This window comes from Amblyomma mixtum, chromosome 4 (assembly GCF_055824585.1).
Source record: "Amblyomma mixtum isolate Tamu chromosome 4, ASM5582458v1, whole genome shotgun sequence".
Classification (NCBI taxonomy): domain Eukaryota; kingdom Metazoa; phylum Arthropoda; class Arachnida; order Ixodida; family Ixodidae; genus Amblyomma; species Amblyomma mixtum.
Genome location: NC_143015.1, coordinates 51,070,517 through 51,094,318, shown reverse-complemented (window position 1 = coordinate 51,094,318; position 23,802 = coordinate 51,070,517). Strand labels below are relative to the sequence as shown.

General features: G+C 46.5%; 3 protein-coding genes across 3 annotated transcripts; all 3 read right to left on the bottom strand.

Moving 5' to 3' along the window:
* Positions 1 to 1,968: 1,968 nt before the first annotated feature.
* LOC149346478 (uncharacterized) lies at positions 1,969 to 7,686 on the bottom strand. Its single transcript, XM_089586456.1, has 7 exons — positions 5,190 to 7,686; positions 2,937 to 3,173; positions 2,754 to 2,859; positions 2,559 to 2,674; positions 2,309 to 2,492; positions 2,175 to 2,250; positions 1,969 to 2,119 (listed from the first exon to the last, which is right to left on the bottom strand). Exons 3-7 carry the CDS (start codon positions 2,857 to 2,859, stop codon positions 2,026 to 2,028), a joined length of 576 nt encoding a protein of 191 aa, XP_089442582.1. The 5' UTR covers positions 2,937 to 3,173; positions 5,190 to 7,686; the 3' UTR covers positions 1,969 to 2,025.
* A 3,650-nt stretch (positions 7,687 to 11,336) lies between these two features.
* Positions 11,337 to 15,552, bottom strand: LOC149346477 (uncharacterized). Its single transcript, XM_089586454.1, has one exon. It carries the CDS (start codon positions 15,092 to 15,094, stop codon positions 13,859 to 13,861), a length of 1,236 nt encoding a protein of 411 aa, XP_089442580.1. The 5' UTR covers positions 15,095 to 15,552; the 3' UTR covers positions 11,337 to 13,858.
* Positions 15,492 to 19,767, bottom strand: LOC149346476 (uncharacterized). The gene is given in 4 exon segments (XM_089586455.1): positions 15,492 to 15,549; positions 15,551 to 15,891; positions 16,761 to 17,322; positions 19,413 to 19,767. Coding segments are annotated over 4 exon segments (1,050 nt in total). The 5' UTR covers positions 19,502 to 19,767.
* Positions 19,768 to 23,802: the final 4,035 nt, after the last annotated feature.

The window sequence follows — 23,802 nt, the reverse complement described above, 5'->3', positions numbered from 1 at the left end:
AACACAAAAACTGCAACAACTAAAACTCTTTATTATGAGAAATAAATAACCATCCAAAAATATAAAAATCGGAAAAGAGAAACAGACAATAAAGTGGCTGGACTACCAATTGTTTATTCGCAAGTCTGGGGCTCAAATATATACAGGGCACTCAGTAACACGATCCGCGCACAACTGCTATCACATCAACCCTCCTTCGTGGAATCACAGTTTGCAACGACTTCAGCATCTTCAATCTGACCGTCTATCTCCAAGTTCCGGTTTCCTGCTTATTGTACAAAAGTATCTTTGCAGAAGCAGCGTCAGAAAATCATTGCAAAATACAGTGATATACAATAAATCGTCAAAAAGAACAAGAAACAACAAAAGCGACAGAACGCGTTCAGCGCATAGCAGTAAATCCACAACACGCAGAAAGGACTTCTTTATTAGAAGTCATTTGCTATCAAGGCCTGGTGATTATGAAAAAACATATAATGCAGCAGAACAATCACTACAACATGCGGCTCCTTTCTTTGCAAAGGAGCTCTTTTCTCCTGCAAAGGCTCCTTTCTTTGCAAGAACCTCGCGCGCTGTCTTATTCGCGACTCCTGCCAAGAACCTTGATACTGTCAAGTGCCGGCTCCCATTTCCACTCTGCGCAGTGAAGAGGTAAATTAGATCCAGTTCCCTTTTCTAGCGATTTTGAGTGCTCTCATGCTGCGAATTTCATATACCACACCAACTGCACAATCTGCAAAGCATTCACCATGCCTCTTTTCGCACTGGTGCTTTTTTCTTCGCCCATTACGTGTGCACAAACCGCTGAGCTGTCTCGTGGCCGAGAAAACAACAGGCACGCCATACCTGGCCGCAATATTTTTCAGGCTGTGTAAAAGCAAGGCTTTTCCCTAGTTGTCTAAGCAGGGATAAGATTCCTTATAAAGTGCTAGCATGCGTCAAGGTGCGGTTACCTCGTCAACACTCTACATATTCGCAGGACAGAGCCGTCGTCAGCAGAAGGTGCTAAGGCACGGTCAATGGAAGATAAAAATATATTGCATAGCACCGGTGCAACACCAGGAACAAACATGTTTGTTCCAAAAGAAACAACAGTGGAGCTAAGCACAACAAGAATCTTTGCACACCAATACCTGGTAAAATTTGAAACGATGTATCCCCATTGAAATCAGTACACTCGCGCATACTGCCTCAGGCAGTTCTGCGCGTGGCACAGACTATAATAAACCTTCAACATCAATTGAAAATAAAAACCCAACGTCCGTCTGCTTTCTCAAAAAAGGTGTCACATCTGTCACATCCTTGGTAGCGAAGGGAAGAACACGGCTAATTTGCGGTTGACATGAATTGCTCTCGGTAACAATACATCTGAAAAGCACATCGGGCATATGCGTTACCTCTAAATGACCCTTCTTGCACTTGCTTGGGCTCCATATCCTTACACGGGCCTATCGTTATGGTGTTCACTGTGCAGGCTTGTCTGCTCACCTGAACGAAGTTTTTCTATAGCGCGGATTCGTTGTGATGACAGCCCCAACCACCAACAAAAAGGCCTCCCTATAGGAGGCCTATAGGGACCCCTTTTTTTTTGGAGGTTGGGGCTGTCATCACAACGAATCCGCGCTACAGAAAAACTTCGTTCAGGTGAGCAGACAAGCCTGCAGAGTGAACACCACAACGATAGGTCTGTGTAAGGATATGGAGCGCACTAGCTCCTTTTTGTTTTATAGTTTGGGGCTGTCATAGACTGGCTTTCTCCCAAAAGGACGGTAGGCAGGGAGTAGTTGTAAGCTACTTCGAAGACGACGAACTATGACTTTTTTATGGTGATAAACAAGACGATTCGTGGAGATGACAGCCCCAACCTAAAACAAAAAGGCGGCCCTTTGTTGTAGGTTTGGGTGGTCATCACCACAAATCCGTCTTTTTTACCACCATGAAGAAGCCATAGGTCGTCGTCTTCGAAGTAGCTCACTACTTGCTGCCTACCGTCCTTTGGGAGAAGGCCATTCTGTGCAGTTCGCGTTAGGCGATCACTTCCGCCAGAAGCTCCAGGACTGCGTCCATGCCCGACGCGCTCCAGTGGACGCAATCCTGCCGCCTGGCCACTCCTATCCTCCTAAAAGAAATAACAGTCGTTATTTTGAGCGGAAAATGTTGACATATTTACTTACCTTTCATAAAAACAGTATTTCACGCGATTTTTCCGCAGTATGAACAGGCGGTCTATCTGCACTGGCACCACATTGTCTGCGTAGAAATGAAAGCAATCATTATATTTTATAGACTACGTTACGAACTAACTTACCGTGGTTCTGTTGAGTAATCCACGTGTTGACTACTTTCAAAATGCGCCAGTGGGTGCTGTTGTGGGCTGCACGGGCGACGGGTGGTAGCGTGAGCAAAACAACCACGGCACAGCGCCCGCGCAGCCACTCCACAATCTCCCGCAGGGTGGCCACGAGCTGCCTTGCGTCGACCATGGTACGCGCCTGCAAGAAAAAAAAAACAGGGAAATGAGTTTGCACGCATAATGCCGATGCCGTAAACAAGCGTACCCTGGTAAGGTCGTTGGTGCCAACCAGGACGGCGACCATGGGCTCCACGTGAGCCACCCTGCGTAGTCTCCCGAGCAGAGTTGCCGCAGTCCCTCCCGGCATTAGGGTAGGACTTTCTGCGCGGCGAAATTTACGAGCAGTTAGGCACTGCAGTTTCAGAAAATGAACCATATTTGCTTCTACGGCCAAACTTACCGATCTGGCTTCGCGGAAGTCCAGAAGCACGCTCCGCCAACCGCAGGAGCATGCTGTCCCCAATGAGCTGATGCTCGTAAATTTTCGCAGGTTGGTTTTGAAACATCTGAATCAAAAAGAAAAAAAATTACTTTTAGGGAATCCCCAGTTATGCCGCGAGTATATGGAAAAAGCAATACTTACTGCTGATGATCGAGGATCCTTGTGACGGGACGACGGGTCGCAATGCGGTTGCTACGCTGCTGGCCCGTAATTTATACTGATGGGTGCACCCGGCGACCTCTCTCAGCTTACGTCATCAGCGCAGGTGTTTCCCGTCTCGTGGACAAAACTGGCGCTGTACCAAGAAGGCTCTTACCAGGAAAGGAAAGGCTGCGAGGCGTCTCTCGGGGATAAAGGCCGCGGAGGATCGCTCGACACCTGCAAATTTTTTTCAGACCCGAAAGTGGACAAGTTTCTTTTCATTTCCTGCCTAGCCCCTGCTGCCTTGCTACAGAAGGTCGTCCACTCTTACTTAGAATGCGCTAGCGCGTGGCCGTCCTCTTTGGAGGGTGGTGGTAGTGGTTTATTTAAAAAAAAAAACCTTCTTCTGCGCCACTTTGCTGTGGTGAGCGACTGTGTCGCACGCGGTGGCCCTCTGAAGAGTGCGGCCTTCTAACTAAGAGTGGACGACCCTGTACTTTCTCGACAGCTCCCTAGGAGTACTCGCGAAGTCACATGGCGACATTTCAAAGGTTTTTCATCACCGGAAGCATGGCTCTGTTCGTTTCCACAAAGAATGCGAGAGTGTCTTCCAGGAACGAGACCTTCTAAAACAAGCCTTTCCGAAAGCTCACTTACAGATTTCCGCAAATGTTCCATTCATCTTGCAGTTTTGCAGGGTGCAAAATGTCCCATTATCTAAAGTGACCATGCACTGCAATGGGCGTCGCGCAGGGAAGCCAGTGCTTTTGTAAAGGAAAACTTCAGTAACCGAAAAGCGGGGAAAGTGGGTAAGCTGCTGTGTGCGCTAACGTAGATGCAAGATCAACAAATAGCACATGCCTGCAGGCAGGCGTGATGCCATCTTCAATTTTTCGTATCAACACGTGGCTTGTTTACTCGAATATAGGCTTCACAAAACGTTTGACGCCGGGTATAAAAGCTAACTTCATTGGCTCATACTTATTATGTTGGGTATTGTACAATCATAACGAATCGCTGCACTGATAACTAGGTCTGCAGGCTTGCAAAAATTTGCAACCATGCTGAGCCCCTCTGACCACGCACCGCAAAAAAGAAAAACGTACATGGGTGCTTCGCTGCCTTACTTGGGGGTTTCAGTATACCACGCATCAGACAGGGCATTACACCACCTACTCCTTGCTGTTCATTCCTCCAGCGTCCCCTGTCCCTTTCAGTTCATTTTCTTTTTCCGTACAATGGTCCATTCTGCCATCCTATTCGTTATGTGAACGCGTAGCAATTTTTCTGACCTCACACGTTTTCTGGGTATCGCTTCCTCGACTCAACATGGTAACCATCTTTCGTCCCAAGTATTCGCTACCTGTCCGACTCAGTAAAGCCGGCAGAGCTGCACCGGGTCCTCGCCTCCTGGAATATCTGACGATTATGTCGGAGGCTGGATGTCCACGCATTGTGCATGGGCATGCAGCACACTTTGACAGAGCTGGTTGTCCTGCAGCTGCGAAGGTTGCCGAAAGCGTTTGCAGAAACAGTAACCAATTTTCATGCAATTCCACAACTGTAGTAGAGGAAAAGCCGCAAACTAAGCTACCTCGCTGCACATGACGCGAGCGCTGCACAGCTTGTACATTCCGTTGGGGAAACGTTGTGAGCGACGCTTACGATAAAGAATAAATGTCAGGTTTTTCGAAATGACCTACACGGTTCTCTGCATCCTGTTACGATTATGTGAACACGTGCGCTGCTTTTGTCGTTGCGAGATAAAAACGTCACTGGTGCTAATCTAATGCTAATCACGACTGTACTTCTGCTTTCCTGTTTCAGGCAGGGCTGGCTGCGTTGTTTATAAAGGAGGATGATACAACATCATACAAAAACCTTCTTAGTGAATCTGCAAGAATCCAAACGCCGGTTACGTACCCTGCAGAGCTAAAGCGCCTTCAATGTGGCGGCGTGGCCTATACTGGGAGCAGGTACTAGGTGGTGCACTGACAACAATCGCGCATCTCCATCATGCTTATGACACGCTTTACACTCGCACTAAAAGGACGTCTTCCAAGCCGCTAATTGGAAATTGTAACATATCTCCTGCTGATACAGCATGATTGATTCGAGTGCAGAACACCCGTTTCCAAAGCTCTGCCTTGTTAGAGCTGCGTGACAAACGCCCTTGCAATGTATGTCCCATACTACATAAACCTCGTGTGTCAAAAACCCCGTGCCAGAAAGCTTGCGACAAAAGCCTCGTACCAAAACGCATTTGCCCAGCAGTGAGTTTGGCGAACACACTACACTTGGTCCGGCAAGGCGAGTGTGTAGTCTCAGCAGCCGTGCTCCGCTGTAAATAAAGTTTTATTTTTTATTCTGGTTCTTAGTGCGAACTTTTTTTTGGTAATGAGCAACTAAATATAATGTACATACCTGAATACAGCTACTCTCGCTCTGCTAGTGACGACGACCCCTTTCCGCGATAGGTCTAACGATTCCGCAGGTTTCGTGTGTGCAATTTCCGCAACCGTCGAACGCGAATTCACGTTTTGGGGAATGCAAATGGCCAACAAATGAAGTTTTCACAACGGTGACCTAATATCGACTATTTTCACAGTGCAGGATGCACATACAATGAAAGGAAAGCTCTGGTCGGACCCAGACTGCCGCGCTCTTGGGCAACATGCAGCAGTCACCGGCGTCGCTTGTGGATTAGGAATAAGGACGTTTTATTTCGCCATCGAACGTACTTCAGGATAAAGCGATTCAAAATTGAATATCACATCGGAGAAAGCAGGGACAATTAGAAGCGTCGGTCCTACGCGATGTCAGCAATCCGGCCACCGAATGTTTCCGAGGCGCGCGATCACATCGGCGGTTTCTACAAAGTTGTCGCGCTGCATAAACAAGCAAAGGAACAACAAGTACACAAATAGGATTAATAAAACAAAAGCGTAGCTCTCGTTTTACCTCACGCGAACAAACATAGCTGTTTGCATACAGCGCTGTAAAAAGGAGTACTGGTGTGCAGTCGCCCTGTGTTATTGGCGGAGCGAAGGGATGGCGACGTCAGTGCGGGCCGTGTTCGTGACTCGAAGGGATTCCAAAATCTCGAATGCCTTCGCGGAGCTCCATTGACTTGATAGTATGTCAGCCAAATGCCATTGAATAGTTCGTGCAGCTGCACAAGGCGACATCCGACTCGAATGACACTCGGTTGGAAGGTATTTGAAACGCCCGTGTAGCAGAGATATTGCTAATCTCAGGCTCGTGATGCTTTCTTAGATAACAGCATGCGATCAGACGCGAAAGCAATTACATCTGCTATGACATATTTTGCAAGTATTTGCGAAAACAAACTAATTTTCACAATGTGCTGCAGCACCGATCGTCACTACCTGCAACACCCATCGTCACTATCATCATTTCCAAATAGCACCTCTTTTTGCCAAAAAGCATTTATAATTGTGGGTGCAGGTGGTCTCCAGAGCAGTAACGGGCAGTGCTGGCTTCAATAGGCAGAAATGAAAGGGGTGAGTCATCTGTGGACACGCCTTCCCCGGTGCACTTTACAAGGCTACGCTGGCGAACCTGACCGCGTCTTGTCGCTCGAGTCTGTTGACTGTCAGGACCACGCATGTAATTGCGAGCGCATAAAGGCTACTGGCAGTGTACGTTCCCCCCACCCCCCGCAGTTGTTGACGGAGCAAGCGTCGTTCCTGGAAAGAAACGCGCAACGCACCGCTTTACCACGACGGTGAGAGCAAGGGTTGGGTGCCGCGCTAAAGATTTTTATTACAAACCCCACTGCGCCCAGGGCGGGTGCGCCCTGACAAGTTGTACCCACTCCCCGCAGCAGAGGCACACAGGTCTGTCTCCTCTTTCTAGCCTGGCCTTGGCTGCAGAAGAACCTTGGATTGGAACGGCCGCATGTCAATCGCCTTCGCAAAACATCAGCTTCGCAGAACTGTGAAACCCCCTCCCTATTGTAAACAGCGTGACGTCAAAAAGTTGTGGCCCGGTTGGCAGAAGTGACAACTTTTGGTTCTGAGCCGGTGTTGTTGGTCCCGAGGGCTCCTTCGCCGCCTTTTTACCCCGATTAGAGACGCCTCGCCGGCCCTCACAGGATAGAAGAGGGGAAACGCTTGCGCTGAATGACTTAGGCCGGGTGGCAGGAGCGCGCTCCAGGCGCCATGGTGAATCCGGCCGGTGCCTCATAATAGACCTCTCCCTGATGTAAACAGTGTGACGTCAAAAAGGTGTGCCCCGATGGGCAAAATCGTCGAATTTCGGTTCTGAACCGGTTTTTCAGGTGCCGAGCACTCCCCCACCAGCTTTGTTCCCTGATTCGAAACGCCTGGCAGCCTTCTTCTCCCAGTGTGAGCCTTCTCGGTACGGCGCATGTTTTGCCCTTCGGACCAGAAGCACGTGCGTTGATGACGTGTGTCTTGAAGGAAGCCAGTTTTCTTTGCACGTGTTGGCCTGCCAGCAAATCTGTATGCGCAGTCGCGTTTTTTTTCTTTTTCAGGTGAGAAAAATGTAGAGCCTAAGATGTGTGTCCCAGAAAATAGTGAAAACATTTTTTTTTTTCTGTCAACTTGAAGGAGCGAAAATTGCTAATTGATCACGTGCACTCAGTGGAGCAGATTGTCAATGAAAACTACCTCCATGGGGAAGTGACAGAAAGTGTGTGTCCTAAGTGAATCAACTTGAAATTCGAGGCCAATACAATGGGGTTTTGTTACGTTTTGCGCTAATAATAATAAACACAATCTTTATGCGAGCATAAAGTGCCTCTAAACAGATATGCGAAGCTGAAGAGATTGCCGCGCATGCGGGAACACTTTATTTGCAGAGCCATCGCTATATGTGCTCATTCATGTGCAAGCAAACATTTTGACTTAGAAGTTACATTCAGCCAGAGCAATGCCTACTCCCAATATCTTAGAATGTCATGAAATATTGAGGAAAATAGATGTGTGTGTAAATGATGGCAGATTTTTTTCACGTTTCATGACCATGCACACAAAAGCAACCGCTGTGGCAAATGCTATTTCAAGGCCGGAATGCGAAGACAATGCAAGCATGCTGCTGCGGTATGCTTTTTTGTAAACAAGCATGAGGAACCGTCCTGGGCAAGAGGCTGAAGCGTTCGTCAGATCTGGTAAAATGTAGAGTTCCGGACCCTTCCAATTAGGGTTTTTTCATAACCACGCTAATGAAAATCTGGTCGCCTCAAGTCGTTCCGGATTCGGCACGAGGCTAGGGCAGCCTCCTTTGCTACGTCTCCGTGCAGGCCCAATGGACACAAAAGCGCCCAATTCTCCGGAGTCGGCCCACGTGCGTGGGGACATCAGCACGTGGACGTTACCTCTCCCTTTTCGCAGTAACCGTTGCGAATGTCAAGGGCCGTCGTCTCGATGATTGTTCTGCGTACCGAGCACCGCGGCGGGCTGGCGGGGGACTTCCGCAATCTTCAAGAACGTCCCCAAAGGACAAAGGCCCACTTCCGCCCTTTTGACGGTCTCGCATTCCGACCCTTCGTGACGGATGTCTTCTGACGGACAGGTGTCAACAGCCCGGGGGAACATTCGTCGCGTCCGAGAACTTCACCTCAACTTTACCTCGAGGGCCTCCTTTTCTCCCCGGCTCAACGCGTGACGTGTCCACAGGTGCGGGAGTGGAAGTGTGTGCGCGCGAGTGAGTTTCTGGCCTCACCTGCCCTGGAGTTGACGTCATCATCCTAGCGAAGCTAGGGAAGAAAGATGGTATAAAACTCGCAACGAATGCCGTCGAAGAGCACTACTTTCCGATCTTCACTCATGTAATTATGTAAATAAACTCAGCCTTCTTTTGCCACCTTCTAACTCCGTCGCTCTGCGGCACTCCTGTCCTTGGCCTGGAGGTGGGAACGGGCGTCGTGCAGACCGTGGATCCGTCGAGCCGCGACCCCGAACCTCGTCTTCAACACCATGCACACAAAAGCAACCGCTGTGGCAAATGCTATTTCAAGGCCGGAATGCGAAGACAATGCAAGCATGCTGCTGCGGTATGCTTTTTTGTAAACAAGCATGAGGAACCGTCCTGGGCAAGAGGCTGAAGCGTTCGTCAGATCTGGTAAAATGTAGAGTTCCGGACCCTTCCAATTAGGGTTTTTTCATAACCACGGTAATGAAAATCTGGTCGTAAATGTTTATCAGGTAGACGAGCACCATTTTGAAAATATTTATGGTCTTTCTTCTAATTTGTGAATACGGATCGACACTAACGTCATATTATGTTCCCCGCTTTGTAAACCAGGTCAAAAAACAATTCGCGATGTAAAACCTGCTTCCCACATAACCTTGCTGAATTATCCTGAAGTCCTTGATGGTGTTGCTGAGAGGGCTTCGAAATCTGCTGAAAAATAGCTCTTAGACAAAATGTTTTCACCAATGTCATCCACAGACCACCCAGCCAAAGGACTTCATACCGGTTTCCAATAAATTTCACCAGAAGCTCTCGGCCCCTCGTGTTCACGGAACTATCCTGAGTAGTAGTAGTAAGTGGCTTTTATTGTAAATGAAAAAGAAGGTAAAAGGATTCTTGCCAGCGCCGGCATCTGCTATCATGTCTAGAAGCACCTGAGCTGGGGGATGGAAATGGAAAGCGAGATGACAGTGAAGGGGAAAACAAAGGGTAGAGAGAGAGGGAAAACCTTCCCACCTGCTTGTATTTCCATTACGCGAGGCGATACAGCCAGTGGGAAGGACCGCGAAAGTTGCCGGCGACCTGACACGTGAGGCGCGCACTTCGGGAGAGGGCGACCGCGCTCTCTCTCTCTCACACACACATACACTACGCTCGCCCGCTCCGCAAGCTCCCCTCTCACTCGCATACACCAAGCTGCCCCGCACGCCCGCAGCACAATTTTCTCCATTCTTGACCGGAGCGGAATTCCAGCCATGACTAACAATGAGGGACACCACCGCTTTTGAGCACCCGCGAGCAGATTGGCACTTGCGCTGGCACGTGGCAAGTGCCAGCGGTGCGAGCAGCAAGCCCACCATAGAAGACTTCCATATTTATGCAACTCACCTACTCCTATCTAGACACTACACGCGCATTCGTGCAGCGCCATGCGCAGCAAATGTCGCTGTACTATTGTGGAGCAGCTCTTCCGGAAACCGCCATTTACAAGAGCTAGTTTTGAATCATAATACCCTGTAGCCGAGACTGACAACTGATTGCATTTCTAACGATTTCGGTATCCGTGGTGTGCACACCGCTGAGGGAAAGTACTGGTATTTCATGCAGTGCAAACAATGGCAAGAGATGCTGGCATTGTTTTTGCTGCATTGCGCGCATGCATATCACCAGCTATGCTCCCATATACCTTTCAAGAATGTTATCCGTGCATTCTTTTTTTCTTGCAGTGTGTGATTGACATATAATTTTGGGGGCATGCTTTGCCACTACAATGCTAGTGAAATCACACTGTCCACACATGCACTTCGCCACTGGTAGAGGCAGAAGCAGAAGGCTTCATTCACTTCCATTGATGTGCATTTTCAAAAGACAAACACATGTTCCTTATAAAAACAGGACCATTTTATTGCAACATCTGCTAAGCACGTTCAGATGCCTTGCACAACTCCCCCACACATCATGGTGGCAGCCTGCAAGCAAACAAGTCCATACCAATGTCATATGTGAGTCTATTTTCAGGAAGTGACAGGAAATGTCAGTGCTCAAAAGTGGGTATTAGCTTGCTCTTTACTGCTCAACCATTGCAGTTACTTTCCATTGACTTAGTGTTTCAGTAACACACAAACACATATGCTTACCTCTCGTCATACAAAAATGTGAGGGCAGTAACGGAAAAGGAAAGAAAATATGTGCATAAACATAGCATGTGGACTGAAAAGTCCTTACATACATCTAAGTAATTTGCTGCCACTGTAACAATGAGAGCAGATAAGTTAGGATAAAAGCCTGCTGAGCACGATAGAAACATATTCTGCTTACGCCATACAGGGTGATACAAAGCTGCTGGAACAATGATACACTGCTTGTTTTGATGTCACCAGCAGTTCACGAAGAAAAAGCTTACCAGCAGAAGGCTGTATCCATTACACACAAGCAGAAAAATGTGAGCTGTGAGGTTGAATATCCCTTGAAAGTGTATATTGATACTGTGCTTCCAAGGAAAGTGAACGCCACAAGCGGGCTAGTAGCAAAAGAAAATACGCAGCTATAGAACAGAAGAAAGGAGCAGGCATAAGAAGTACAGCATGTCCAACTAAGCTATACTTGGGGAAAAAGAAACAACTCAACAGTGCCGTTGCAACGGACATATAAAAGCCCCACATTTTTGAAAATATAAAGCGGAAAGAAATGAAAACACAGTTTCATGTTTCATATGCAGGGATCTCAACGGTTACATTTGAAAATCAATTACAAGCATATTTAGAGTGCATTCATCCACAAATGTGCTTCAGCGCCTTTTCAGCTAAGGAAAACACCCAACTCAAGGAGGGCTGTGTAGCTTTCAAGCATTTGTATGAAACAAGTGATAAGTTTATAGCAAAAATACCCTCTATAATGATTTTACCTCACATATACTCACCTACGAGGTCATAACAGGAGGGCGGAAAGAAAAACTATATTGTTGCAAAAGAGCAAACGACTAGGCGAGGTCTGATGGTCTGCAGCGGCAAGTCTTCAGGGAGTGCAGACATGTTGCATGCCATTTTCAAAATACAGTACCAGCATTTTTTCCAGCGCTAGATGTGGTGCGTATAAAAATTAGGCTCCCCGTGATTTGAACAGGACAGGAATAGAGGTCACAACTGGCTGTGGTCCTCCACTGGATGTGACCTGGCTGGTGATGGGAACACAAGAAAGATATCAACATAGGTTACAATAACTTATAGTTCATAGTTGCTCAACCATGAGCTAATCACACAGGACAACCCATGAGATAGAGGTGTTTCTGACAGTCATCGTAGTGGTTACACAGTTCTCGCTGGTTGAACCGACTACTGATTGTCAAGCAGGATGTGCTGTGAGAAAGAGGTGTGTCCTGACAGTCATAGTAGTGGTTACACAGTTCTCCCTGGTTGAACCGACTACTGACTGTGAAGCAGGATGTGCCATGAGACAGAGGTGCGTCCTGACAGTCATTGTAGTGGTTACACAGTTCTCTCTGGTTGAACCGACTACTGATTGTCAAGCAGGATGTGCCATGAGACAGAGGTGCGTCCTGACAGTCATAGTAGTGGTTACACAGTTCTCGCTGGTTGAACCGACTACTGATTGTCAAGCAGGATGTGTCATGAGACAGAGGTGCGTCCTGAGAGTCATTGTAGTGGTTACACAGTTCTCTCTGGTTGAACCGACTACTGATTGTCAAGCAGGATGTGCCATGAGACAGAGGTGCGTCCTGACAGTCATAGTAGTGGTTACACAGTTCTCGCTGGTTGAACCGACTACTGATTGTCAAGCAGGATGTGCTATGAGACAGAGGTGTGTCCTGAGAGTCATCGTAGTGGTTACGCAGTTCTCGCTGGTTGAACCGACTACTGATTGTGAAGCAGGATGTGCCATGAGACAGAGGTGCGTCCTGACAGTCATCATAGTGGTTACGCAGTTCTTGCTGGTTGAACCGACTACTGATTGTCAAGGGAATGTGCCATGAGATGGAGGTGCATTCTGACAGTCATTATAGTAGTTGCACAGTTCGGGCTGTTTGACAGACTACTGTATTTTCAGGTGTACAGGTCGCATTTCTTTCTGAAATTTTCGTCGGTGCGACTTATAAACGGAATAAATGCGGGTCGCACCAGCTGCTCCCGAAAAGGTGCTTGTGTGCTGGTATGGATGTGCTGCGCGATGCCTAACTGAGCCGACCACTACCGCGTCCCTTATAGTCCATGTCACTTTGTTATGTTTAACCCAGCAACTTACAATTTTGAGATTTGAAAATATCGGTGCGCGCTGTCTCTTGAGCGAGCGGATAACTGTCTCCAACATACTGTTATCTTGTGCATCCGGCAGTCGGCGGCGGCAGCTAAAATGAGTGCACGCCATTTTCATAATGCAGTACGATGATTTTTTCCGGTGCTAGCTGTGGTGTGTATAAAGATTGGTTCGCCCAGTTAGATAGGAGTCAGCAAATACCGTGCATGGCCTCTGGTATAGCCAGTAGGGAGCGCATGCATGGTGACACCAGACAAACTTCAGGGTTTGGCCATACACTGCTGCTATTATGCCGTGTCACTAACATAACGTGCACACATTTTAGCCGACGATGACGAGCGCCAGACGCGCAAAATAAGGGTATGATGGATGCAGTTTTCCATTTGTGCATTTTATTTACTTTTGACTGCGCCTTTGCGTGCCTTCCGTATGTATCTCAATAAACATTTTTAAAAGTCCTATCTAGTTTTTAGATTGTATATGAGCTGCCACAATTGTCGGCGCAATTTTTTTACAGGTGATCCTCAACGACCCCAGTGGACAGGTGCGTCTTGTACACCGGTGCGGCTTATGTACGTTTTTTGGATAAACAGCCATCTGAAGGGGGATACGACTTATACACCACAAAACACGGTACTGATTGTCAAGGGGGATGTGCCATGAGATAGAGGTGCTTCTGACAGTCATTGTAGTGGTTACACAGTTCTCGCTGGTTGAACCGACTACTGATTGTCAAGGAGGATAGCCACGAGACAGAGGTGCTTCTGACAGTCATTGTAGTGGTGACACAGTTCTGGCTGGTTGAACCGACTACTGTTTGTCAAGCAGGATGTGCCATGAGAAAGAGGTGCATACTTATAGTCATCGTAGTGGTTACACAGTTCTCGCTGGTTGAACTGACTACTCGTACGGGAAGTGACATGATTGTTTTCAGACAGTGGCATTGCTTTTCTGCTTCAAACATACATAGTTCACTCCTTTTGGGCACACGCTTCTTTCTTCCGTTTGGAAGAAGCTGTTTTTTTTAGTTGGCTTTTCTCTATGGCAAGCCTATTCCATTCTGGTCGGCGGATTTCCATTGAGCGGGTAGTTCGGGGGTCAATAATTTCTGGAAGAATGCAGTCTCTGTAGAATCGAATAAGACTTTGCTCCATTTTGTTCCTCCAGAACTCATCATCTCGCAGCAGCTGCTGCACATGAATTCCTTTTGTGGTGTACACAACAAAGTCACAGTACGACCTCCCAGTAATGTGAAGCTGGCCCTGAATTTGATAAAAGTATTGGTGAGACTGCGGAAGCGTAGGAGCAGTACTGCTATCTGTTTTCGCACAGATCTTTCGAGCAGCTTCCAGTGGGTCCTGGTCTTTTGTTGTGTACGGACATTTGACCTCCACAATACCATCAGTACCAACCAGACCATCAGGTGAAGCAGCCAAAAAACCATGCTCTATATCTACAAAAAGCCCGCACTGCTGCACCTCATTTTGCTTCAAAGTTTCATACAAGCTCAAGGCTTCTTTCTCATGGTGCCTTCCATGTTCCAGGGCTGCTGTAGTGAAGCTCTTTCTGTGCACAAGGCTTTTGACAAGTACGTCACATGGAGTAGAGTCCTTCCGTGTACAAACGGAATGGAAGTATGATGCTGTAAGGCGATGCTGCCTCTCAGCATGCCAGGCTGGATTATCAGCCTGACCTCGTGTTGCGTTTTCAATTTCCTCCTGCTGCTTGCGATCAACTTGCAAACACTGAAGCATTTCTCTAGTCTTTTCAGAGAACTGTTCAGGTGGCATATCTGGCTGTTCACAGTTAGGCCCATAGTGACGAAAAGATTCGCAGGCCATAGGATCTTTGTGTCTAGGCTTCTGCTGACCACAGTCATCAAAGAGCCGTTTCCTCTGCAGCCTTTTATGCACTCGTTCGTCATTTTTTTTTGCTACATACTTTTTCAGGACAGGTGCTGGACTCTTGTTAGTTGCAGCTTTAGCAGCTATGGCATGCCACTGAGGTCCAAGCTGAAAACTCAGTCCAGCACCTTGGCACCGATGCTCATAAGAGCCTTTTTGGCACCGGTTGATCTGTTTGCCACCTGAAAACTTGGCAGCAAGAGACATGTAGTTCTCTGCAAGGTTGCTTGTATCCCCTGTCACCAGGCGGGCAGCCTTGTCAGCAATAATATTTGCTGCAGTCATTATCTTGACTTTCAGCATTTGAGGAATGCACCCCAGGAATTTTCACTCTTCGTTCCATCACAAAAATACATTTTGCATTTCTCATGGCAGCCAAATACATGACTTGGCCCATTCAAGAGATCAGCAGTCAGATCTTGTGCGCTGCGCTTTATCAGCTCTTGCCTCTCCTCTGAGGAGCCCTGAAACTCCCGCAGGGTGCGGGCATAGTGGCTGATTGCTTTGCGGGCACCATTTTTGATGCGTTTTATTCTAGGGCCACTTAGGATGCTGGCACTCCCTTTGCATTCTTTCACAACACCGTAGAGGCGAGTGGTATAACATTTGACTGCATGATTGGCACACTCGCTCTTCTTTATGAAACGACCGTAGTCTACCTTCGTGCTGATTTGATGGTAGACAGATGAATCACCATCCCCTATGAAGGTACGGTATTCCAGGCCATGCATCTCTGTACTCATTTTGAACCCTTCCACAATAATGTCAGCCTCCATAGCACCAGAGCTTGCACTCCAGTTTTTGTAGCACGCATGCTCTTTCACCTGCTTCTGTTCTCTTGTGTAGTACTCACAGGTACTGCACAGTTTGTTCCTCACACCCAGGTAAAGCAGCTTCTGCGTGCGTGCTCCAATGATTACCGCAACTCCAGAATTTGCTGAATACCTGTGGCCATGGCTTCTGTGTGACCAGCCGCCGTCAACCACCACCGTGATGTGTGGAGTGCTCTGGTCCTCACAGAACTCCCCTGCTTCAGCCGCCAACCTTCGCTCCTCTTGGCCAGCTTTGAGCATATGCTCTATGAGCACATGCTTCCAATGCTGAAAAACATAATGGTTGTTCCACATGAGTACAGAAATTACCACCCACAACGAATCACAACACACAAACGTGGGTATGAGAGCATGCTGGTTGGTTCTTCATGCTTTTGAAGTGCAAAAGATAAGGACAATGAGAGAGGCTGAAAAGGGAGGGCGTGATGCATAGCTGCAAGCCCTGAGCTTCCTGACCACCCATTTTGCATGTGGTGGACTTCCACAAAGACCAATCCGTGTGTGTTGTCCCTGTGGACAATGACGGTGTGTGCAGTTTTGCCTTGTCACTCGCAATATGCCGCTGCATAGGTGCTTAAACTTTATGCACACCGTGATGTCACAGTCATGTCTGTGGACACCTATGTACTCACAGTTATGAGGTAAAACATGAAATAACAGTGCACAAAAGACCGAAAAATGAATAGTGTTCTTGTTGTGCTTCCTGCTAGCGTGGCACACAAGCTTGGGTTTAACATTTTCCAATCCTCTCCACAAGTTCAGGCTTAGTTTTCTTTGTTGCTATTTGAAAAAAAGCCACAATTACTACACTGCTGCCTGGTATTAGTTTCCAAGAACACTGCCAGTGAGAAAACACACAAACTACATTTGCACCTTTTGCAAGATAAGTGGACAGTTAGTAAGACACGCAAAGCTACCTAGCCAAGTGTGCACAGAATACTAAGCATAATATGTCCCTGTCTTTTTTTGCGCTTCATGCTTCGCCATTATGACCATACTAAGCATGTTTTGCCCCTTGACGTGGCCAATCCCCATATGTTGGTGCTTGCAAATCATGCAAATACACGAGAGCAGGTGCCAAAACCAATACTCTGAAATACAAGAAAAATATTGCAATGGTAGGTACACCGTCCTACCTTTCCAACACAGTCCTCCCGGCGCATAAATGCTCCTTTGCTCATGACTGGGACCTGCATAACTGACATCACCTCCTCCAGGTGAGAATGGCCACACCCTATACTCATAAATGCCCAGACAGCAGCATCATTGACGCCAAGCTCAAGGCTGTTTCCGAGGGATGCCGGTTCCGGAACCGGGTCTGTGGTGACCTTTCTGACCTCATTACAGCCACTGCATTGAAAGATCAGCTCAGACCACAGCCCTATTTTTCGCTCCTTTTGAAATACAAAGTGGCCCTCTTTCGACTGAGGGCAACTATGAGTGTCAAGATGCCGTATGGCAGCTATGAAGTGTGTCAGTGACACCACCCTCCTCCCCGAAATAGCCTTAGGCTGTGGCGTCTCCACTGCATCTGTGACTCTTTCAAAGGAAAGGTCTGGTAAGGGTTCGTCACCGCCGAGTCCCAGACCATTCCAATAGTCAGGTCCTCCAGCATCTGTAAGGCCCATACTGGGTTCCACATGTGGGGGAGTGGACATTTCTGCACCTCTGCTGCTTTCTGGCAGGGTTTCTTTCTGCCTGAAATATGTGGTGAAATGAATATACTCTTAAGAACAGAATCATTGTAAATAAGTCCATCATTGTAAAATAAAGCTTCAAAATACAGCAGACAATGCTCTCCATACGAAATTGTGATGTATCCAACAGACAATGGTAGCAATTTGGTTGCATCATGATGAAGCAATAAAACCATAAATGGTTGCTCATGCTCAGAAGTGTGCAGTCTCATCGACTGCAGAATAAGCATGTCTGGCTGTTTATCAGAAATACTGCAGCAGATGTGCAGTGAAGCTGCTTCACACAAGTCCTTGCTGTGTGCTATACTAGTGCACGCAACCTCCAAGAAATAGCTATATTTCAGTTTTCATTTCCATTGTTTTATAATTTCAGTCATGTTGAAGACATGATTGTGCGCTAAAATGCGGTACAACTGGCAATACTAAAAGCATATTATGTAATACAACCACAATGCGTAATGTGAAACATGAACTACTAAGAGCAGATTACATGCTTTTCATTGTCTTTTATTTTCCTTCAGTAAATGTTTCAACAAGAACAGTTATAGTACACCATATCTAATAATCTTGATTTTTATTTTGTAATCCTGCATTGTGGAATGGAAATGATGTTTTTGCCCGATAGCCTAGGTACTTCACATGCCTGCACAGGATCGCAAGACTACATTAGTGCAGCCTGGTGATAACTTTATACCGTGACTGCCAAGAGTGGGCTGTTTGAAGTTTGCTTCAGGCTTTTGATACAGAATCCTAATTTGATTGGTTTGATTTGAATGATTGAAGTCTTTATTCAGACAAGTTTGGTGTGAGGGACAGGACAAAAGGCAATTCACTTTTGCCTGACGAGTCCCTGTCACTCATTACACTGCTAACACTTCCTGTTTTCTAGAACCACAAACAACATACACTCAAGGCAGACCGACGTCTTGATAACATGGTTGGCATGGTTCTCACTGTGTCAAAGGAAGTACACTGGATAGTGCACAGAGCACAGTTTTCATCTGGGGCACTTGAACATCCATCACTTTCATCACAAGTTTTGCTCTCTGGCCCCTTTTTCAACACTACAGACAATAAAAAATGAGCAGTGGGGCTTCTTCGACATCCCTAAATTGTACTTCACAATTTATTCTTGCAGCGAAGTAGGAGAAGAAAAATTTACTTGCAGTGAATACGAAACAGAAGCATGCACTGACTAGTGCGTTTCTCTAGCCAGAGTTATGCAGTGAATTTCACGAGCACAATTATATTTCTTTGAAAGCACCGGCCTCATAGCACGAAACTAGAAGATAATCAGCATCATAGGCGCGAGCTAGGTGCATGAATGAAGAAAATTGAACCTCCTCAGCAAAAAATTTCAAGTGCTAAGAACTAGTTTATCACCGGTACTAAGGTATCTGCAGTAGCTACGGCTCGCAGTGCGCTTGTACGATTTTTTATCACGCTTTGCCCCTCCCTCATCATAATCTACACATAAGCTGCCAAATGCCACTCGCATAGAAAGGTGTCCATCCCCCCACAACGTAAACTGCCGCTTCCACGCACTGCACTGCGAGCTCCTAACGAAATCAGGAGGAATGCAAAACGCAAACGCGAAATGTTTTGCGCAATGCAGAATCAGCAGGTGATTTTATCGCCCTGTATAAGCTGTAGTATACTTTTTTAGAAATGCCAACAGTTTATAGACTTACTTCAGAGCGGAGTGAAGAAAAAAATTCCATCTGCCACATCTGGGATCCAACCCGCGACGTGCGCATGCTCAGGACGAGAGTCGTCATATACATAAAATATCCCTCAATGCCCTCTGTGACTTTTAAAACTCATCGCTTATTTCTAAACACAAGCCCCTCAACTCTCCAATTTAGAGCCACTTCTACAGGACCCCAGCTAAGGAACAAAGAATTATGCAGCAGATTTCTGCTCTCGCCTTACGAAATGTCACAGTGCCGTGACACTGGTAATCTTGCACACGCGTTCATGAAAAACCGCACTCGATAACACACACTACGAGGTAGCTCACGCACGCGACACAGGTACAGTTGGGACTTCAATGCACATACTAATAACAAAATTGCGGTCCGAATGGCTCACCTGCGTTTGGCCCTGACATCAGCCATGCGCGTACGACGCTTTGTGATCGTCGACCTTTTGCTTTGAAGGTATCGCCGCCGATTCCCCATTTGACACTTTTACACACAAAAAACTGGCAAGATAACGTGATAAAAAACGGCGCTGCACATAAATACAGAAGCACAGTAAAAAAAAAACACCAACAAGCAAAACAGCACGATACGCCGATGACAGCCTGCGGAGCAGCCGAAGAAGCGACCGAAAGGCAGGACAGGCTTCAGCGTAGTCAGCCGTCCGTACCGGGGCGAGAGTTGCGGGCGTCACACACACATGGGAGGCGCTGCGCACACGTTTCAGTAAACCCCAATAGTTACTGTCTCGTACGTCTTGATTCAAAATGTTTGACAGCGCCACTGTCGTTGACCGGCGGAACTCCATTGTTGAGTCAAAACGCCCGCGAGATTCAAATGCAGCAGCCCCGTCGACCAACAAACGGGGCGAGTGCGAGCTAACATGAGCCGTTTATCATACCCAAATTTACATCACTGGTAGTTTAAGACCAGCGACTTCAGTTCCTGTCAAAAAAGCCTGGAATATAACAGTGATCTTTCGCGCTGGATGTATTTTGCGGAGGTTACGGCGCACCAAAAAATAGCGCAATTGAATGGCGCAGTAATACCGTTCTGTTTGTAATAGCGAAATTCGGCCTTGAGCAGATCCTTGAATATTTCCTAAATATTTCGCGTGCAAAATTTGTTCCCTATACGACGTTTACTTGCTTCTAAAACTTAGATCAAAAGAGCGCAGTTTCTAGGTTACGACCAACTTTGAACAATGAAAACTAAAAAATTATGACATGTAGCTCAATGAAATTTTCAAGAATTAACAACATGGGTACTATCTACAATCCTGCTAAATATGTTTGTGATTTATGAACTGGACTAGGAGTTATTAATGCGCCATTCTTTTAAATTTCACACTTTTTTATGGCACCAGTTCTAAATAACTACCCAATATAACTCAATAAAATGCCTGTGAGGTCCTTGAGTCACACTTAATCTAAAAGCTGCAGAAGCAGTTTTCTTTTCGGAGCAGTAGTTTTCGTAACCAGCAAATCCAACGCAGGCAAGTCGAGCAAAAATATCGTTTTATGCCCCTCGCTCTTTTGCTCACTGCTATCATACTAACGTGAATAGCTTTTAGCGACACATACCATCGCAAAGAAGATACAATTATCTTTACAATGCGCTCAATATCATTTCTCTAGCGCAAACGGATGAGCCACACCGCTCACACAAACATGACGAAAAATGGCTGCTGACCGCCGCTAGCGTGGTACCGCCGCCTTAAGTGCTTGTGTTTCCGTCAGCTATTAGCACTTTTTGTCATGAGCAGTTTTGTGTTTCTAAATGTGTTCACAGGAATCTCGTGGAGTATACACTTGTGCATTCATTGCTGGCCCAGATTTAATTATGCTTTTTTATTCTGCATAATTAAATCTGCATAATTAAATCAGTTGTCTGGAGGTTCAGATCCTAGTAAAGAGAAATTACACCAATGCCCACGTCTGTTAGTCAAACCTGCAGCGGCATGAACAGATCAGCTTTAAGGGCCACTGCACAATACCACAGGGGTATTTTTTAGCATAGTATTTATTACAGTGCAGCAATGCTCTATGTACGTGAACTAAATACAGACAATGGAGGAAACAATTGCAATGCAACAGACTGCATAATAAGACACACCTAAACAACCAAGCACGATAAAAAACCACGCACGCTACGATGCACTATAAAAAGGCCAATGACGAGCACAGCACTAGGAGTGGTTGCCGCTCTGGTTCCAACTCAGTCTGATGAGCACACAATTCATTTAGATGAACAATCACCGCCAAAGTGGTCTTTTGTAGAAACAGATTGGCATTTTTGGTCTGTCGTGCACCTTTTCCAGAGGCTGCGTGTCATCCAGTCAGGGTTCATCAACAAATGGCAGTGCAATCAGATATCATACAGAATGCAGTGTTAAATTAAATTTTATTTTTCAATGCCTGTTGTAAGACATCCCAAAAAGAATATTGCATCTTTGCGCCCTATGAAACAATGCTGAATTGTTTCAGGAGCATCACAAAAGTGGCAGTTTACTTAGGATACAAAAAGGCCTTTTTTTCTGATCATGCTTTAATTGGCAATATCCCGCTATGTAGCTGATAGAAAAATGCCTTTGTACACGACGAGAATGGCATTTTACATACTGTTGTCTGTTGTGTCCACATAAACCAAAATACACACAGCAATACTAGGCCAGAGGAGAGAGCACAAAAATTAAACCCTTGTTCAACCGTTTCCTCACCACTGAAAACAGGTGCTCAGGGGAAGAACGAACAGTTAGGAAACTGACAGCCAGACACAGCTCAGGCGTGATGCCCCATAAACACAAGCGATCACAAAGAGAAAAGACAATGAGGTCCAGTAAAACATGAACTAAATTAAATTGACTTGCAAGAATGCATGCAGTATTGGGTGTTTTTAGTCGCACGAAAAACATGAAACCAGAAACTTTCTGCTGTACATATAGATGGACTAAGGCCACCAGTACTTACAGGCCAGACAATGTTATCACGCTTCATAGATTCTAACGATGAATCCCACAGAAAGTGGTGCGATTTTCGTCAGCTCCGTCCTGTGGCAATCCCCACTCATTGTCGCTTTCTATGTACCGCAAATCCACGCTTCCACACTGAATGCAGTGCAGTAAATGTTCTCTGCTGATTTTTTAGTCGTGTATCTGTGTGAGATACCACTTCCAGGAATTATTTCAGGGAATGCATTGTAGTAGTGATAATGTTTTGTTGCCCTCTTGTAACCCTTGTTTGGATGAGTTCCTGGCAGCCTTGCCTGAAGTGCCCTGTCTGAATAACTCATTAGTGAATTATTTACAAGAGTGTCTGTGATAACGTTTTTCATACATTATTGCCTAAATGTATAGGACGTGTGATCTATTGTGATCTGCTTTTGCCGCAAGTGCCAGGCCAGTTTGTGTTTGTCTCTGTTCCTTTAATAAATTATTTTCCATTTCACAGATAAGCTCTCATGTAACTATTGCATTCCAGAAATGCTGTCATTTTTTGCTTGTTTGAACTGCACTGTGACACTTATATCTGAGGTCCTGTTTTGGGACATGAAGCGGAGCACTGACAGGTTTTGTGGATGCATTCTCTTAAAATTTTTAGCTGGTGCTTATGAAGCAACTGTGCAGCCATTTCAATGTGGAAAGGTGCATCTACAAGGTTTTCTCTGCCTAACAAAGAGGGTTCAGCTTCAGTTAAGGACAACGCAGCGAGCTATGGAAAGAAAAATGATAGGTGGAACGTTAAGAGGTCGGAAGAAGGCGGAGTTGGTGAGGGAGCAAACGCGGGTTAATGACATCCCAGTTGAAATCAAGAGGAAGAAATAGGACTGGGCAGGGCATGTAATGCGAAGGCAAGGTAACTGCTGGTCCTTAAGGGTAACGGAGTGGATTTCAAGCGAAGGCAGGCGTAGCAGGGGGCGGCAGAAAGTTAGGTGGGTGGATGAGATTAAGAAGTCTGCGGGGATACAGTGGCCGCAACTGACAAAGGACAGGGTTAATTAGAGAGACATGAAGAGGCCTTTGCCCTGCAGTGGGCGTAGTCAGGCTGATGATGATGATGAATATGAAATAATAATAGTATTAAATAACTACACTGGAGAGATCCATCTGTAATGTGCGGAAGATGTTGAGAAGTCGGCTGAAGCCGGACCTGCTACTTCCCATTAAGGGAAAGCAGCGCCTTTTTGTGAGATGCTTTAAACTAATTAAAGCATCTCACAATAAGGCGCCTGCGTGCTTGGTTTCCGCTAATAGAGTCCATTGGTTGTGGTTGGGGCATCTCTTGTTGCCTTTGGCGCTGTGCCCCATTTGACGTTGACGGCAAAGGAGGCGGACATGGGTCCTTGTACATGCCTGCCAGATTGTGTAAAACAGAGCAGGCTGTGATGATGGTGATGGAATTCGCAGGCAGATGCTGCAGGCGCATGTCTAGGCATGGGAAACGCCTCTTCCATGTTCCAAATGCACGTTCCACATGTTCCGTGTCCTGATATGAGCTGCCTGATACCTGCATGACAAACACAACCACTTTTAAGCATTATCACATCTCTTAAAAGCCCATTAATTTGACAATTGGGTCCAATATTTTTTCTGTGTGGGACATCTCGTGTTATTATTTCAATAACAATGTATACGCACCTGGCCTCTGGGCTCCCAGGGGCTCCTGGATTGGCTAGCGGTGTCATCAGGTAGGAGACACATGCGTAACCGGCGTCTCCAAGCAGTATGCCAGGTAGCCGCTGGTGCTCATACAGGACCCGTACACGACTGTTGTCGAAGATGC

What these genes read in the sequence shown, in the direction of transcription:
- LOC149346478 (XM_089586456.1), bottom strand. Translation starts at nt 2,859, where the DNA reads ATGTTTCAAAACCAACCTGCGAAAATTTACGAGCATCAGCTCATTGGG. An exon ending in GATTACTCAACAGAACCACG is followed by an intron (nt 2,251 to 2,308) that starts GTAAGTTAGTTC and finishes ATTTCTACGCAG; the next exon opens with ACAATGTGGTGCCAGTGCAG. An exon ending in AAATACTGTTTTTATGAAAG is followed by an intron (nt 2,120 to 2,174) that starts GTAAGTAAATAT and finishes TATTTCTTTTAG; the next exon opens with GAGGATAGGAGTGGCCAGGC.
- LOC149346477 (XM_089586454.1), bottom strand. Translation starts at nt 15,094, where the DNA reads ATGCTGAAAGTCAAGATAATGACTGCAGCAAATATTATTGCTGACAAG.